Source organism: Amblyomma mixtum, chromosome 5 (genome assembly GCF_055824585.1).
Source record: "Amblyomma mixtum isolate Tamu chromosome 5, ASM5582458v1, whole genome shotgun sequence".
NCBI lineage: Eukaryota > Metazoa > Arthropoda > Arachnida > Ixodida > Ixodidae > Amblyomma > Amblyomma mixtum.
The window spans coordinates 157,992,116-158,008,973 of record NC_143016.1 but is presented as its reverse complement, the minus strand read 5'-3'; the positions used below and the strand labels follow the sequence as shown (position 1 = coordinate 158,008,973).

General features: G+C 45.6%; 1 protein-coding gene across 1 annotated transcript in view; it reads left to right on the top strand.

Annotated features, from left to right (window-relative positions):
* The first annotated feature begins 8,924 nt into the window (after positions 1 to 8,924).
* LOC149344276 (cytochrome P450 4V2-like) overlaps positions 8,925 to 16,858 on the top strand; it is a 64,770-nt gene continuing 56,836 nt past the window's right edge. The window contains exon 1 of the mRNA XM_089547197.1: positions 8,925 to 9,174. Coding sequence (XP_089403323.1) covers positions 8,925 to 9,174 — 250 coding nt within the window. The remainder of the gene's footprint in view (positions 9,175 to 16,858) is intronic.

Below are 16,858 nucleotides of genomic sequence, written 5' to 3'. Positions count from 1 at the left end.
TTCTTCTCACATCTGGAGCAGACCACAAATCATGTCACCAATATGGCGTATTAGTCTAGTTGGTTAACATATGTCTTGCCGATTTAGCGCAATCAAAGTGAAGGAAAGTGAATAATAGAATTCCATTCATCACAGTCATTCGCTTTTGTTGCGCTCAGTATGCAAGAAGAATCACGCCACTGCACACACTTTCTCAGCTGTCGTGACACGCACCGTAAAGTTGCCGAGTTGCGAGGACAGCCAGACGCACTTCGAGCGAGCAGCACGTCACTCACGGATTCCAGGGATCCAGGGGTCACCGCCACTGCCGGTGGTCTGACGTACTCACTTCAACGAAGCGAGATACAGTGGAGCCTCTTGCTGCAGAATTTAAAAGCTGGCTTAACCACCGGTGACCACCGTTGACCGTTTCCCCGCCGTCTCCTACAAATACGAGGAGATGCACTCGAACGCGTTTCAGATGATGGGCGCAGTCGTCGCTTTGATGAGCGCGATAGACGCTAATGTTTAACTGAAAGGCCTCGACTAAGGCATTTCTTTTTCTATGCGCTCACAAGCCAGAAGTTCGTCATGATGGAGGTCAAGGTCGTGCTGGCCAAGATCCTCTCCAAGTTTACCGTAGAGTCTACACGCCCCCTCGAAGAAGTGGACATGACGTTCGAGATCGTCCTCAAAGCAAAAGAAGGACTCCCTGTCTGGCTCCGTAGGCGGGACAACTCGTAGCCTTCTTCCAACCGCATCTGTACGGAAATAAAAGAGCATTCTAGGGCGAAAAGCATGAATTGTGATATCAGGGTGTTAACGTACTTGTGATTTTTGTAATCGCAGTTCCTCTTTGTTTGTGTAGGAATAAATTGTTTCTTTGTTCATACAAGCCCATAGTTATCTGAATGGAACAACAGGCTCTTCCAAACACTTTTTCAGGACGATTTTCACACAGATGGTGTCAGTAGACCAACTACAGTGGAGTGGCGAATAATTTAATCGCTTTCTGTTCAGCCATTGCATTCAAAAATCGATAGTGTATCTGTTGAAATGACTCTCTCCGTTTATGCGCCGCGACCAAACACGAATTGCGCCAGGTAGTTATAAATGTTCAGTCCTTAAACCGTCTTTACCAAAGCGTAACCTGGCAACGGGGTTTATGTCGGAGCTGTGCAGCTGAACACTTATAGCAACGAGCAGGCTCTAAATCTGTGTAAGATAAAGAGCACCCCTATCTTACCCTTCGAGACCTTCTGATCTTTGTGGGTGTCGTAGGGGCTCCACTATACCACAGGAAGCAAACCCAGTTGTCTTGTTGCATTTAGGGAGGACGATGATTATTAGTTCAGTGGAGGAAATTTCAACTCAAATGAATTACTCGTGATTGCCAATTCCTGACGCTGACTAAAGGGTGTGAAATTAGGTTGACGACAGCGCATCCAGCTATGATAAGAAAAATGATAGGTGTAATGTTATGAAAGAATCCATCTTCCTCCCGTCTGCCTGCCGTGGAAGAAAGCTGAGTGGGTCAAAGAGGAAGGCCCAGTGAATGATCTTCTATCGCACAGGAAGAAAAGGACATGGACACTGACATCGCGTGAAAGGTCGAAAACAGGTACTGATTATTTTATTATTTATTTAACAAATACTGCAGGCCCTAAGTGGGCCCTAGCAGGAGGGGCGAAAAGAATACAGCAATTTGAATATGAATTCATCGCGCGAAATACACGTTACCATGCACAATGATACATGTTCATCTCTTTCAAGAAAATATAGATGAATGCAAAACACGACTATGAGGTCGACGCCAACAATTTGTTAATAAAGTCAATAGACATGACGAGATTAGAAGGCAGCTTGTTCCATTCCTAAATTCTACGTGGGTAGAAGGAATACTTAAATGCATTAATTTTAGCTTGATATGGAGTTAAAGAATGGTCATGATGATGTCTTGTGGGACGACTTGTAAGCGGTGCAAGGTTAGATTAGAAATAGATCAGAATAGGGGGCAAGCGTAGCGTGGGGCGACAGAAAGTGAGGTGGGCAGATGCGATTAAGAAGTCTGCGAGGATAAGGACCGCGCCACTACTATGAGGTGAACTTAGGCTGATTATGTAATCAGGGAGTAATTACTCTTTGACATCCACCTGAGCGCAGCCATACGGCTACAAAGAAAAGCTGTACAGCTTAAACTTCATAGTTAAAGAAAAATTCTCCCTGGTCCAGGGTTCGAACCCGGGACCACCGCTTCACCGGAGCAGTCGCTCTACCAATTGAGCTAACCGGGACGGCAAATACACAAATGTATAAATAATAACATTCATTTGCGTTTTCGCATGAGGTTAAAGTCAAGCAAAGATAACCCGCTAGGACCAGGAAATATGCTAACCAAATAAGCGGCCATATTTTCCGCATTCGTAATATTCTCGTAATGTCTAATTCACTGATCTGAGCGAATTAGCTGAGGTTATCGTTAAAAAGATTCGGTGCTCAAAATCTGAAAAGTAGGGGTGACGTGCGGTTGGCGACGTTTTTGCATAAGTACATCCGGCCCATCGTTCTTGACGCAAGGCACATGTATAGGCAGCGAAAGGGAAAAAAGTATTTGACGTCTGCCGTACCAAGAATCATGCTCCAAATTGTATCGGTCTGAGACAATTGCGGGGTAATTTCAAAGGAGCGCGAAAGACCAATAAAGAAACAGAGAGTACGATCGAGGCTCATTGCTTCATCCAGAGGAGGGACAGACCGTAAGAGAATTACGTGGAGCAAGGTAAGCACATACGTTATGGTGCAAGAAATAATAGTTATAACAAATGATAAGTATCTGCCCTACCGAATACAATAGCCCTTGCATAAAAAGGGCCTCATCGGTAGCTACACTAGCAGTGAATGCAATGAACCATTTTACTTCACAATAACAAAATAACCGCCGAATCAGCAGTGCGTGTTATCTTCGCCACGCTGCTCTTCGGCGCACTTTGGATACCGAAGCTCGTTGTTAACGCACCATTCGGCAAAACGCGAAACGTCAACAAGATCGTCGCTGCGTTCGTATGCCGTGAACCAACTGCAGCGTTTCTGTGATGAGTATACAGGAGACACAGTGGACGCAGCTGAGAAGCCATTATTCGTGCTGCAAAAAATTGTAATATTCCTTCTCAAATATTTCGTCCGTGAAGTGGATACGAAGAACAGTACTCAAATCGCGCATTCGGTCAAATTGCTGCTGTTCCTATTATTCAATGGCTGAAGAAATTGGTCTTTTTCGTGTCGATCTGGCAACTCAAGTCCGAGCTATTAGGCTTTCCTTCTCTTCGCTGGGGCGCAGTCATACAATCACATCGCATAACTGCCGAAATTCGGTTATACGCGGCGTAATGCCCCACACTCGCGAACAGGGTCACTACTGTGGCAAAAAAAAAAAATCTACGATACGGCCAGCTATTTCACGCAGCAGTTCTGCGAAAGCAGTTGGATTTAACCTCAATGATTCATTTGATGTTTTAGAGCGGAAGCACCACTTAACATGGTATCATCTGAAGATCTTGTGTGAAGCCTCGGAATGGCTCACGTAAGCTCGGATGAGCTCGGAGGAGCGTCGCGCAAGCTGCAGACAATGGGAGGTGACTCGGATATTTTCGGAGGAGCATCGCACCAGCTGTGTCCGATGGGAGGGTTACCTTGAGGGTGACGTTGGCCAAACTCTAGCATACCATAGCAAAAGTCCATGCAGCAATAAAATACGAGGTCCGTTAGAAAAGTATCCGACCTTTGGCCGAAGCAAAAAACTGGCATAACTGGAGCTTTCGAAACCTTATCACCCTCAACTTAGTCTACTTGGGGCTCCACACACTTTTCCCAGCGTGTGTGGGAAAAGTGTTCCGAAAAGGCCTCTTTCGGAATAGAGTTTAGCTCAGCTGTCATTGCAGCGATAATGTCCTCTCTTCTCTGAAATCCCGCTCCTTTCAATGCCTGTTGATTTTGGGAAACAGCCAGAGGTTGCAGGGGGTCATATTAGGAGAGTAAGGAGCCTTTTGAACTTCAGGAGTCTGGTTTTTCGCCAAACAATCTGAATCAGGTGCGAGGAATGTGCAGGAGCATTTAGTGATGTATGCGCCAAATTCCTGTTGACCTCAACTCCGGTCTCTTGCGCCGCACAGCACCACGTACGCGACGGAGGACATCCCTGTAGTACTCTTTGGTCATTGTTTGACCCTGTGGTGCATACTTGTGGTGTGCACACAGCGAGAGCGAAAGAAAGCAGTCAGCATCACTTTGATGTTGCTGCGCACTTGGCAGGCCTTCTTTGGTCTTGGTGACGTGGAATGCTTCCACTGTGGCGACTGCGATTTGGTTTCCGGGTCGTACCCGTACACCCAAGACTCGTCACCAGTGATTATGGTGTTGATGAAGTCGGGGGTCATTGTTTGTGGAATCCAGCATGTCCTGTGAGACTTCAACACGAAGTTGCTTTTGCTCCTCCGTGAGGAGCTTCGGCACGAATTTCGCCGCAACTCTCTCCATGGCCAAATCTTCGGTGATAATGGAATGTGCAGAAAAAGTGGTGATGCCCACCTCTTCCGTAATTTCTCGGATAGTCACACGACGGTCCCGCATCACCATGGCGTTCACTTCAGCAATGACCTGGTTATTTCGGCATGTTGGTGGCCGACCGGAGCGTGGCTCACTCTCCACCGATGTGCGGCCGTCTTTAAACCAGTAGTACCAATGCTTAATCTGTTTGCTGCCTATAGCATTGTCACCGAAAGCCGTCTGAATATTCCGAATGGTTTTCACTTGGCTGTCGCCCAGTTTCTGGCAAAATTTGACGCAGTAGCGCTGCTCCAGTCGCTCTGCCATTTTCCTTGGAATAAAAAAACGACGAGAGCACTGCGCGCTACCTCACTCAAACGCTGCGTCCCAGCGACTGATGCTATCGACAGGCGGGAAAAAATTCACGCATGCGCACGCATGCAAGGTCGGCTCATGCAAGCGCTCTTGTTTCATATCCTTCAGGTGTTCGCAAAAACAAATAAGGTCGGTTACTTCTCTAACAGACGTCGTACATATTGCCGCGACTGGGTTTCATATCAACGACGGCGCGAACAGATCAGCTTCGCTGGCCGCAGCTGATCACGCCTCGTGTTAAACTGCAACACACTCTCGCGCAGTGCACTGCACATCGCCGTCTTTATCAACTACCATCTGCAGCGCGAACAGATAAGATCAGCTGAACCTCGATCAGGGCTTATTCTGAGCCGAATGTCGTCGCCAGACGTGCCGACGACCCAGGAATGAGTCAACCATGCTAAACACATGGTTTCGCACGTCTATTCGGTTCAGCTACGTTAAAACTCGACTACTTTACTTTCCCAAATTATTGGCTTCCAGGTTAGCGCAGCCCTTATTCGAATGCATATGGTATACGCCATGGCTAAAAGGGGCTGCTCCTGTTGAAGACCAAGCTCCGAAAATTTCTATGACTGTCAACGACAACCCAGAAAAGAGGAACGCCAGGGTTGAAATTTAGTTAAATGTTCAAAGGGATAATTCATTTTTATTGCTGAAACCAACGGCAGTGACCACTGTCTCGTAATCATTGAAGCACGTAGGAGCAAAGACAGGAAGACTAGCATAAACATCGCAAATCACTAGCGTGTGGTGGCTTTTGACCTGCGTATACCGAGTGTTTCAGGGAAGACTAAGTAATTTTTTAAAAAATAGGCTTTTTAGGTTATGGAGATTGCTTCTGCGACACCATAATATTAGTGCTGGCCGACATCAGCAAACAACAGAATAAAGTTAACTAGTTAGCCAGTTAACGAATTTCTAATAATTAGGTTTTTAACGATTACACTTCACCACCTGGTTGCAATTACAGATTTGTAGCTCGTCGTCAGTAATAGCGATGTCAAGGAGAGGGCTGAGTCGGGCTGGTTTGGTTCACGTTGAATGGTACGGCAAAACAGCGCTGACGGACGGGACGGAAGAAGACGAGACAAACACATGCGCTGAAATAACAACCAAATGGTTTATTGCGAAAGAGGGGTGCAATATAAAGGGGTGCTTTATATAAGGGGGCTGCGCTCGGCAAACATCACGTCCCCTGCACAACTACGGCGTTTTGATATTCATGTGACGGCGCAAGTGCCGTTCAAGGCGAAGTTGTCAAACTTTGCGTAGCGTCGTCTCGACTTCAATGAGAACAATTCCGGATCCTCGGCCCCAGTCTAGCGCGTAGTGCGCATCTACTGACTAAAATGCATGAGCGATTGTGGTATCCCTCTTACTTGTTCGAAAGGTAGTTTTCGTTCACGTACTTCAGAAGAGCTATGTCAGCGCAGCTGCTCTCTAACACTCGCAGAATCATGTGACCACGGCGCAGTTTTCGGCATATCCGGATCGGCCAACCAAAAGAGCGCAGAGCGCGCCGTGATCGAACTTCCGCCGTGCTACTTCTTCGGGGCATAATTTTTTCAAGCATCCTGTTGTCGTCGGGATAAAGCCTTCAGTTGGGGATTCAACCTTGTATTATGCAACTTCCGTGTTTCTGTAGGCATCGACTTTTTTTCGGATAATGCATAGATAATTATGCGCCGACTAGCTCCTTCACTGCCAGCACTATAGGGTAGTTATGGTGTCGCACTAACCGCTGTGTTTGTGAGAGAAAAAAAAATCACAGTGTTTACGCTTGCTGCGCCCGAATATCAGCGAAGCCATTGTGTCAGTTTTCAGTTTTCAGCTGTCAGTTTTGAAATATTTATAATTAAGCAATTCGCACTGTGACCTCGTTGTTAGCTTCTGCTGCCGCGAGTGCCGAAGCGACAGTTGCGATTGACTCTTCTCCCTTGCGTCGTCCTAGTTTCAGAGCGACTGCCGCTCGCTTGTCGCGGACTTCAGGATCTGTTTGGCGTAGAGGAGTGTACTGAGCCTGAGTAGCGAACCGTCGCTCTGTCGCCGAGTCCGCAACGCGAAACTCCGGGTTCTAACGGGCTTGTCGCTTCCGCTCTCGATCGCGAGCGCTAAGTTGTGCAGCGCAGTAGCGTGATACGCCAACTTCTATGCGTCTACCGACCACGTGCGCTGTCCACATCATCTCGGGCTGGGACGCGTTTTTCTGGTTTCTTTTAGTTTTTAGTTCCAATATAATCTATGTCCACAGGGCCTGTGTTACACCATCGCGAACCCTGCGTGCCTTTGGTCGCGCAGGCTACGACACTAGCGCGCCCGCGGTGGCCTCCCCGCACAAATAATGTCCATTCCCTTATAAAGATGGCCTATATACAGTCTATATACTTCTTATAGACTCTACTGCCTTCCTGTAGATATTTATTTTTGTCTATTCATAAGCTATAGACTGTCTATAGAGAGAAGTCTACTAAAAGTGCATGGCCATAAATCTATAGATTGTCTATAGACTGTCTATAGGACTTGTATCGCCTATAGACTGTTCTCTAGGATTTGTCGATAGAGAATCTATCGCTTTTATAGACAGAAGTCTATAGACAGTCTATAGACTATCTAGAAAAGTTTGCTAAATGTTCCGTAATGCGGTCAGCGGCTACACATTCCCCAGGAAGTCGGATTAACAGTTACCGGTGTGGAAATACCAGCTGCACATGCGTACCGCTATACATGAGCTCTGGGCTTTGCAAAGTTGGAAACGGCTAGAACGTATGGCGAGGTGTTGCAAAAAAAAAGAGAAAAATATTCTCGCTGCTCCAATTTCGGAAAAGTAGAGGCTTCATTTTGCGTGCAGTGTAACTCAACTAACGACGCCTTGCGATGAGGTTCGACAGCGCAGGAAATAGGTTTTCGCAGAAACCTATTTAACACATCTCTAATACGGCGGCACGGCAAGAAACCTACAAATCGAAAAGAATACTTGAAATTCCTGACGATGCGAGCAGTTCATCTACATTGTCGTGTAGTGGCGATCAGGGAGGCCTTAAGACTACAGGTGGGATTGTGTGAAACCCGAAGCTGTTTATTTGTACAGGCGCGGACAAAAGTAAACGGAGCACGCAACTGTCTTCGAATATTTTTCACGCGTCACCTAATTGAAATTTCCAACAGTTGTATGTGCATGCTGGTAGCGGAGGTTGGTGGGCTATCTTGTAGACAAACAACACTTCCTCATTACCAATGGAGAAAGCGTGATGGCACCTCGAACGCTATAACGTGTTCCGTTTACTTATGGCCGCTCCTGTGCAGAGCTCAACCGTTAAAAATTTAAAAATGCCATACAGCGGGCGCTAGTGAAGCGTGCATTAAAACTGGCCATTGGGGTCGCTGCACTGAATTGAAAGATGAGTCTAAACACTCTAGATTGCGCACCTCGAGCACTGTGAGCAGATCCGTACGTCGTAGAAGTTTTCGGCCGTTATTTCGACCTTTCCATAGCGATGTCGTTGCGTCTGGCGACAATTAGCGGTATCTCGCCATCGGCGGTAAAACACAAAGCGATAAGGTCATGTGCCGTTAGCAGTAAACACGCATCACAGAAAAAGTAACGAAGAATACAAAGCTTGGAAACGATATTTTTATCGTCTTCAGCCATGAAAAACCGACGGCTACCGAACAAAGCATACCATCACCAGTCGCAACGCGACGACGGTTTTCCTTGAAGTCAGGTCACGTTTCCCTACATTAAAGTTCATTCCTCTCATAGCTGATGCAGTGCCAGACAAAACAGAAAGGAAAAACCTGCTCAAGGTGACGTGTTTGGTTCGCACATTAAGGAAAGCTGCTCTCAGTCGCCCTTTCGACATCTCGTATTGCGCATGAACATGAAGAAATCAAGTAGAGAGAAGGCAATGGTGAAAGAGGTGTTCAGTGGCCTTCGCACTAAATACGCTTCTATGCAGCCGTAAGAGGCCCTGCATTGAAGACATATTTCTTTGCACTGGTGAGGAACGAGGCAGCTTCTCTTGGCGATGATCAAACTACCAACACTGGCTTCGGCCGTGCCGGCTTCGTCTCATCTGGCCACATGGCCGGCTGTCACATGGACGCTCGTTTTGCTCGTCGCGGCTTGGTTCGTGAAGAAGTGGTTCCTGCCCTGGCTCAAATTCTGGCTGGCGTTGAGGCCGGTGCCGGGGCCCTGGGACTGGATACCTTTTTGGTACATGGCCTCGAAGTACTGGGCCCGAAGGAAGCAGCTCAGCGGGGGTAACTTCACGGCAGGTGAGGCTTCAGCCTGGCGCGTGGAATATTATAGCGTTGGAAATAAGGTGGCAATGCCAAATATATCCGTAAATTCTGTGTTCGTTTGCAACTCTCCACTACTGTCTAAGAGATGTAAAAGAATTTACTTCTTGGTTCACTGGCAAGCTCCACAGGTCGGTGATATAAATGGGGGTGCAAACGGATCTTAGTATTATGACTACTGACTTTTTTTTGTTCACGACCATTGGGACTAGGGGCTGCAATGGCTTTCAACTAGATTTATTGAAAAACCTGTTAAAGAATCCGGAGTTTAAGAAGACAAAGAATAAGCATTGTACCCAGGTAAGCTTACTCGAGAATTTTGGGCGTCATCTTACCGTCAAAAAAGTCTCTACACACGGAAGCACCCTTCATTACTCACAAATACCGGAATTGTAACAATACCAACTCTGCGTGAAATGTGATAAAGTTGCCTAAATAAAACTGCATGAAGGGCTTAGTGTGCATCTGAAATTTTATCAGAGTTTAGTGGAGAACTAACGATCAAGCGATGACCGCTGCACCATGAAGAAGACTAGGTTTAGTTATTGGTCATACCAGCTATCTCCAGATTACACTAATCTTTCCTTGCTGGAGTCAACAGCGCTGACATTTTCGTGACGTGGGAGGCAAAAAAAAGCGTAACAATGATGTGTACCTGTATGGGGTGGGATGAAAGTGCCGATGCGTGACAAGGATGCCGCAAAATATGGATAAATGGTGACCTCCAAAACACGAAAAAAAACGTATGCATAAATGTAGGTTTTAAAACGTTATGAACGCACAAGTCAAGTTTAAATATTTGCTGCGTAACTTACCAGCTGCAGCTTGGAATGTGAATCGTGCTGCATTCTAATACTTCTGCAAGGGGTGAGGGTTACACAGAGCGCGAAAAAAGGCAAAGGTGGAGATAAAGAGACCACAAGACACAAACTTAGCGTTACCACCGTGTCGTGTAAAGTCGTAATGTCTCACCCTTTCAACCGGCCCCGACAAACACACCTCTCTTGCTTTGTCGAGTATATGTTGTTTGAAGTCCTTCTATTTGTTTGCTCTTTTAGTGCACTGGGTACAGCACCCCAGCCTTGCGGTGCTTTACTTGGGTTGTGAGCCACAACGACACCACAGCTCTCGGTCACAATGGGTGAGCTGAGGCTGCACGTACAGATATGGCGATAGTTTGGCCCAAATTCCTAAGGGTGCAGGACGGTATGCTGTATTTAGATATTTCAATAACAAAAGTGCCTAAAACGCACTGCGAAAACACCCTACAAGGTTCATACACTGTATAGACTCTATGGCTCTTTCAGGAAATATTTTTTCGTCTGGCAGCAAAAGCATTCATTAATGCGAAAGCTTTAAAATGGCTCATCGACACGGAAACCCGGTGTCGCCCAAAAAGCGGTGGTGTTAGAATAATCGCCGCTGGTAGAAGCGGTGGGATGTCACCAAAGGCAGGAATATACGGCATCTTAACCAGCAATAATACTTACAATTGCACCGTTGTATTCATTTATGTTTGCAGATGACCGCTTGCTGTACCTTGAGATTACATGTCCAAAGGACCAGATTGACCTTAATACCTAACTAACATCCTCGCATCGTTTCATAAGTGGGACATGGTTCCAAAGAAAGAAAAAAACAAACTTCTTTCGCGTGACACGTAAAAAACTTCTTTCGATCACATGTATCACCTTGGACAAAAACCATTACATGAAGTCACCAGCTTTAAATATATACGTGTCACATTAACTAACAATCTCTCCTGGAATTCAGGTGTGGAAAATATCTACTCGTCCGCTTTTCCTAAACTATGTTTTTTACGAAATAAAGATTCCAAAGCCCCGCTCAGATTAAACTACTCGCGTATAACTCAATAATCAGGTCGAAGCTCGAATATGCATACGCAGTGCGAGATCTTTATACTAAGAACAATATTAAGAAACTTGAATGAATCCCCTGAAAAGCCGTAAGATTTACTTATGCTAAAATTTTCACCGTTTGACTCTCCGTCTGCGCTAATAAAATCTAACTACGTCCAAACTCTTGAGGTAAAAAGCAAAAGTATTTGAAGAGATTTCCCATTTCCCAGATATATAACAAATATATCATCACGTATATAACAAATTAATATATAACTATTAAATACCAAACAAACATATAAAAAAAACCGGCGCTTAATCCAGCATCCTTTGTGCTCTCATTTGCAGCTACACGCATCAGATGCCAGCATTATCCCGGTTCGCTTACCCCGTTCTTTGCTAGAGCTGACACATCTAAATTTTCCTTTTTTCCGCGTCCCTTAAGCCGCTAGAATTCACCGATACGGTGAGTGCCGCGCGTAGTCATTCTGCATGCTTTCTTTTTTTAGTTGTTCTTTTTACTTCCTGCCCTTGGATCTGTAATATCTAAATATGTATTTGTTCTGCTTGCATCTGTTACATGATCTGCAGTATGAAATAAATAAAAAATACACAGGAAGATAACATAATACGAATGCAATTGAAATTGAATCGAAAAGGAATTGGAATAGTGTCACGACCCAACGAGAGCCGTGCAGGTACGTGTAGGGGAGAAATCAAGAACGAGGTCCGAGGTCCTTTTAATCCCGGAGTCAGTTCTAGCCCGAGCGCGCCTCCCGAGCCAACCGCCGCTTCGTCGTCGTTTCGACTAATTACGGAGGCCGCGCGGTGCTAGGCACTTGATTATTTGATTTAAATAGAATTGGAATGCAACTAGAATGCAATCGGAATAGAATTAAAGTAGAGTTAGAATAGAATGGCAATGCTTTCGAATTACTCGCACGGATGTTCCCAAATTGTCCTAAAAATTGCTACGAGAAAAGTGAATCAAAAGTTTCCGCAGATCGATTCAAACTCGTGACGACTACACCCAAAAAGACTCTGTTATCGCTTTATATATTTCTTCGGCATATTTTAAAACGATACCTATTTTATGGAGCTCCTTTCGCCGCCAAATTACGAGTCGGTAATTCCGCGATCGGGACCACGGCCTTCATGTGTCTTCAGCTACTTCAGTCGTCTTAAGGTGAGGCCCACGTTTACCCGTCATCATGTGACCACTCCCTGCATGCGCCCCCGAATAGCACATTTTGCGCCCTTTTTCGCCGTTGCGTGGGACGGACAGTCGTAATATGCCGTCAAACACTACGAACTGCATTCCGGACGCTGCTTGTAGCCGGGCGCCCCTAAACATATGGCGGGTTGAAGAGCACGCGCTAGGGAGGCTGCCTGTAATCGCCCACATGTATCGTACCCGAGAACGAAATGGCAGGCCACGGCGGCCCTGTGGTTTCGACGTTCGGATGCCGATTCCAATGTAGCGACAGCGAATCCCGGCCTCGGCGGCCGCATTCCTGTGGCGGTGGAAAGCAAGAACGCCCGTGTGCTGTCTGACGTCACAACGTGTTAATGGACACGAGGTGGTCTAAACCAATTTCTTCACAACTGCGTCTTTCATAGTCCATGTTTGGCTGGGCATACTGTCACAAAAATTGAGCACATTTTCTCTATGCTGCCTAAAGCTGGTAATTCAGAGAAAGAAATCCCCCCCCCCCCCCCCTGCCTCACTGGTGATGCTGAACACTGACAGCAAACTGACAGCGTTTATAAGCAAACGTAAATGACAGGAGAGAAGTACAAAAACATATGTGAAGAATAAGGAGTTCAAGGGCTCTTACTTCGCTGAATGCTTCCTTACCAGTGATCACACAGCTTCAAATTCACCGATCCTCGAATTCCCTGACGGACGCGTTTCATCCCTGAACTGCTACGCACGAAAACAGAGGCGACGATAGAAAATTATCACTACAGATAACATGATAACATCAGGATAAGGATAACATGAATGAAAAACTGCTATATTTTTCGCCGTACTCTACAGGCAAGCTGTGATAGGGATTGGGGTAGTCCGCGCCATTACGACCCTATCCATAATCATGCCCACAGAGACCGCACGATCACAAGTGACCGCATTATCTGGACCATGCATCCCCTTCCCACATGCTCTTCTTAGAACTGTCGTTAACGGCATATTACGGCACTGGTTGCGGTCGGAAAGCGCCATACACAGCTGTCCTTCAGATATGAGCTCGAATTATATAATGGTATTATTGTGTCATGCGGGAAGCTTTGCCGGTAAAAGAAAATGCCTAGACATCAGAGCGGGAAAGACACGAAATAGATGCGCTCAACTGGTCGAAGACATTGATCGTTGACGGTAAGTGCTCGTGCACTTTCAGATATCTGTATTTCAGTCACACGCCTCAAGCGCGTTGGTCTTTCATCACGAAGAAAGAAAGCGCAAACTTCACAAAGGCCACCGGAAGGGAAGACGATAAGAGGCAGACGAGTTTTGTTGTTCTGATACCTCGGTGAATACACTACGAGCATCAGAAACAAGCAGAATAAAGCCTGGTAGACGGACATGATCGTTGTATATTTACCGAGGCGTCGAAACAATAAAACTTCAGTTCTTAGTCAGCGCCAGTGTCTCGACTTTCATTTGTGTGTCTTTTTGTGATGTTTGCGCTATTTTGCTGCTTGCTGTATAGCAGGCTGCAGGTCATAATTTTTATATTTCTTGTCATGCAAACCGGTGATTCAGTGCTTAAAGTTATTATTTGATCGTTACGTTTTTCAACTACTTGGTTGTAGAAAGCTTTTGCTGTCGGGTGCTGTCAACATCATACAAAAAAATAGCATAAACCAAAAGTATTTCTTGGCCCGCCGGAACCGTGGGTCGTTGCGCTGTAGTCGCGAAAGCGTACTGGGCACAGGACTGCCGGCGGGCCCGACGTTTGCAGAGGCCACCAGCAGCCATGCATCAAGCGCGCATGTGCGCTGAGCTTGTGTTCAATATGCACCACACTGGTGGCGTAGAGAGCGCAGTCCGAAACGTTGAAATTTCACCCGAAATTTCGGGCAGCACGATCGGAGATTTACAAGGAAAAATACAAAGGTCGAAGAAGGGTAGAAGAACGGTAGATTGGGCGAGTTGGTGTTCCATGGCGAAAGTACATATAAACAGCGCTAAACGACAGGACTAGAAGAGGAGAAGACAAACACGGCGCTGAACTTACAACTGAATTTATTGGAAGGAAAAATTTTCAATATATACATACAAAAACGCGCACACGTGCGCACAGTCACTACATCAAAGTGGAGATACAATCAACAAGCCACGTTGGTCACACGTGTTGTACCTGCCTTCAAGCTACCCTTTGTGCAGCAATGTCATTTCTTTCTTTGACAAAGCTAAAGAAGTATTGCTAACGCAACCTTTTGATTTTCTAGTGATGTGAAAAGCTTCGGCGACTTCTCTTGTAATCTTGTCAGTATGAAAAAATAACAATTCTGTATCGTCAAAGAACGGCACGCATTTGCATACACTGCAATGACTTGACAAGTTAGTATCTTTTTTTTGCAACGAATTAGCATGCTCCATAAGCCTAACATTAATACATCGGCCTGTCTGGCCTATGTAAGTGCGACCACATGATGATGGAATCTGGTAAACTACCCCCATCTTGCAATTAACGAACTTGTTCACATGGTTAACTTTGCAGACAGACTTACGTTTGGCACCTTCCTGCTTTCTCTGAACTGCTGCTCCTAACCTACCCAGTTTATTAGGAGCAGAAAAAACCACCCTCACGCCATACTTGGCCCCTACTCTTTTAAAACGATGTGACAACGCGTGCACATAAGGCATGACAACTGTTTTTTTCCCCTCAGCATTTTCTTTAGGCTGACCCGAACATTTCAGTGTTCTAAGAACCTTATCTGCACCAGCCACTAGTACGGAATCAGGGTACCCAGCCTCCCTACATCTCTGGGCTTGGACTGCAAGACTAGCAGACATTTGATGCATACAAGATTTTTTGACGGCCATACCAATACATCCTGTCACAATACCGAATTTCACAAGCTTGGAATGGAAAGACGCGTAATTAACAAGAGGCTTTTCACTCCTGGGAGCATATCGCCAGCATACATGGTTCGGCAAGAAGGACAAGCTCAGATCTAGGAACTGCAAGGCGTTCCTTTGAGGGATCTCATGCGTAAACCGCAGTCCGGAACCATGCTGTGAAAAAACATCAAGTACCTCAGACACACACTCAGTACCCAAAGACCTAACTAGAACCAGGAAGTCATCCACGTACCGAAAAATTCTAATGCACTTTCCATTTAAGTCACTTTCTACTGCTCTGTCAACATAACTGAGAAAAATGCTGCTAAGAATTGGCGCAATTTTGGCTCCAATACACACTCCCGATTTTTGCTTAAAAACTTTACCTTCCCACGATACATAGGTATTCTCTAGATAAAAGGATAAAAGTTCCAGGAAGGACCCAACGGAAATGCCACAATCATTTTGAAATACGCACTCATCGTTCTGTTCTGAGATGCAATTCTGAACACATTGCAATAGTTGATTATGGGGAAGAGAATAAAATAAATCAACCACGTCTATGCTAAAACCAGAGCACGAAGCCGGGTTCTCTTTCAAGAGAAAGTTCACAATTTCCTCCGAATTTGGAACAACAAACGGGTCAAGAACGGAGAGTGATGACAAATGCTTATTAAGGTATGACGAAACCTCTACTTGCCAAGTTTGACGCTCTGAGACTATTGCTCGAAACGGAACGTCCGGTTTATGCGTTTTAGCCTTAATAAGCATTTGTCATCACTCTCCGTTCTTGACCCGTTTGTTGTTCCAAATTCGGAGGAAATTGTGAACTTTCTCTTGAAAGAGAACCCGGCTTCGTGCTCTGGTTTTAGCATAGACGTGGTTGATTTATTTTATTCTCTTCCCCATAATCAACTATTGCAATGTGTTCAGAATTGCATCTCAGAACAGAACGATGAGTGCGTATTTCAAAATGATTGTGGCATTTCCGTTGGGTCCTTCCTGGAACTTTTATCCTTTTATCTAGAGAATACCTATGTAACGTGGGAAGGTAAACTTTTTAAGCAAAAATCGGGAGTGTGTATTGGAGCCAAAATTGCGCCAATTCTTAGCAGCATTTTTCTCAGTTATGTTGACAGAGCAGTAGAAAGTGACTTAAATGGAAAGTGCATTAGAATTTTTCGGTACGTGGATGACTTCCTGGTTCTAGTTAGGTCTTTGGGTACTGAGTGTGTGTCTGAGGTACTTGATGTTTTTTCACAGCATGGTTCCGGACTGCGGTTTACGCATGAGATCCCTCAAAGGAACGCCTTGCAGTTCCTAGATCTGAGCTTGTCCTTCTTGCCGAACCATGTATGCTGGCGATATGCTCCCAGGAGTGAAAAGCCTCTTGTTAATTACGCGTCTTTCCATTCCAAGCTTGTGAAATTCGGTATTGTGACAGGATGTATTGGTATGGCCGTCAAAAAATCTTGTATGCATCAAATGTCTGCTAGTCTTGCAGTCCAAGCCCAGAGATGTAGGGAGGCTGGGTACCCTGATTCTGTACTAGTGGCTGGTGCAGATAAGGTTCTTAGAACACTGAAATGTTCGGGTCAGCCTAAAGAAAATGCTGAGGGGAAGAAAACAGTTGTCATGCCTTATGTGCACGCGTTGTCACATCGTTTTAAAAGAGTAGGGGCCAAGTATGGCGTGAGGGTGGTTTTTTCTGCTCCTAATAAACTGGGTAGGT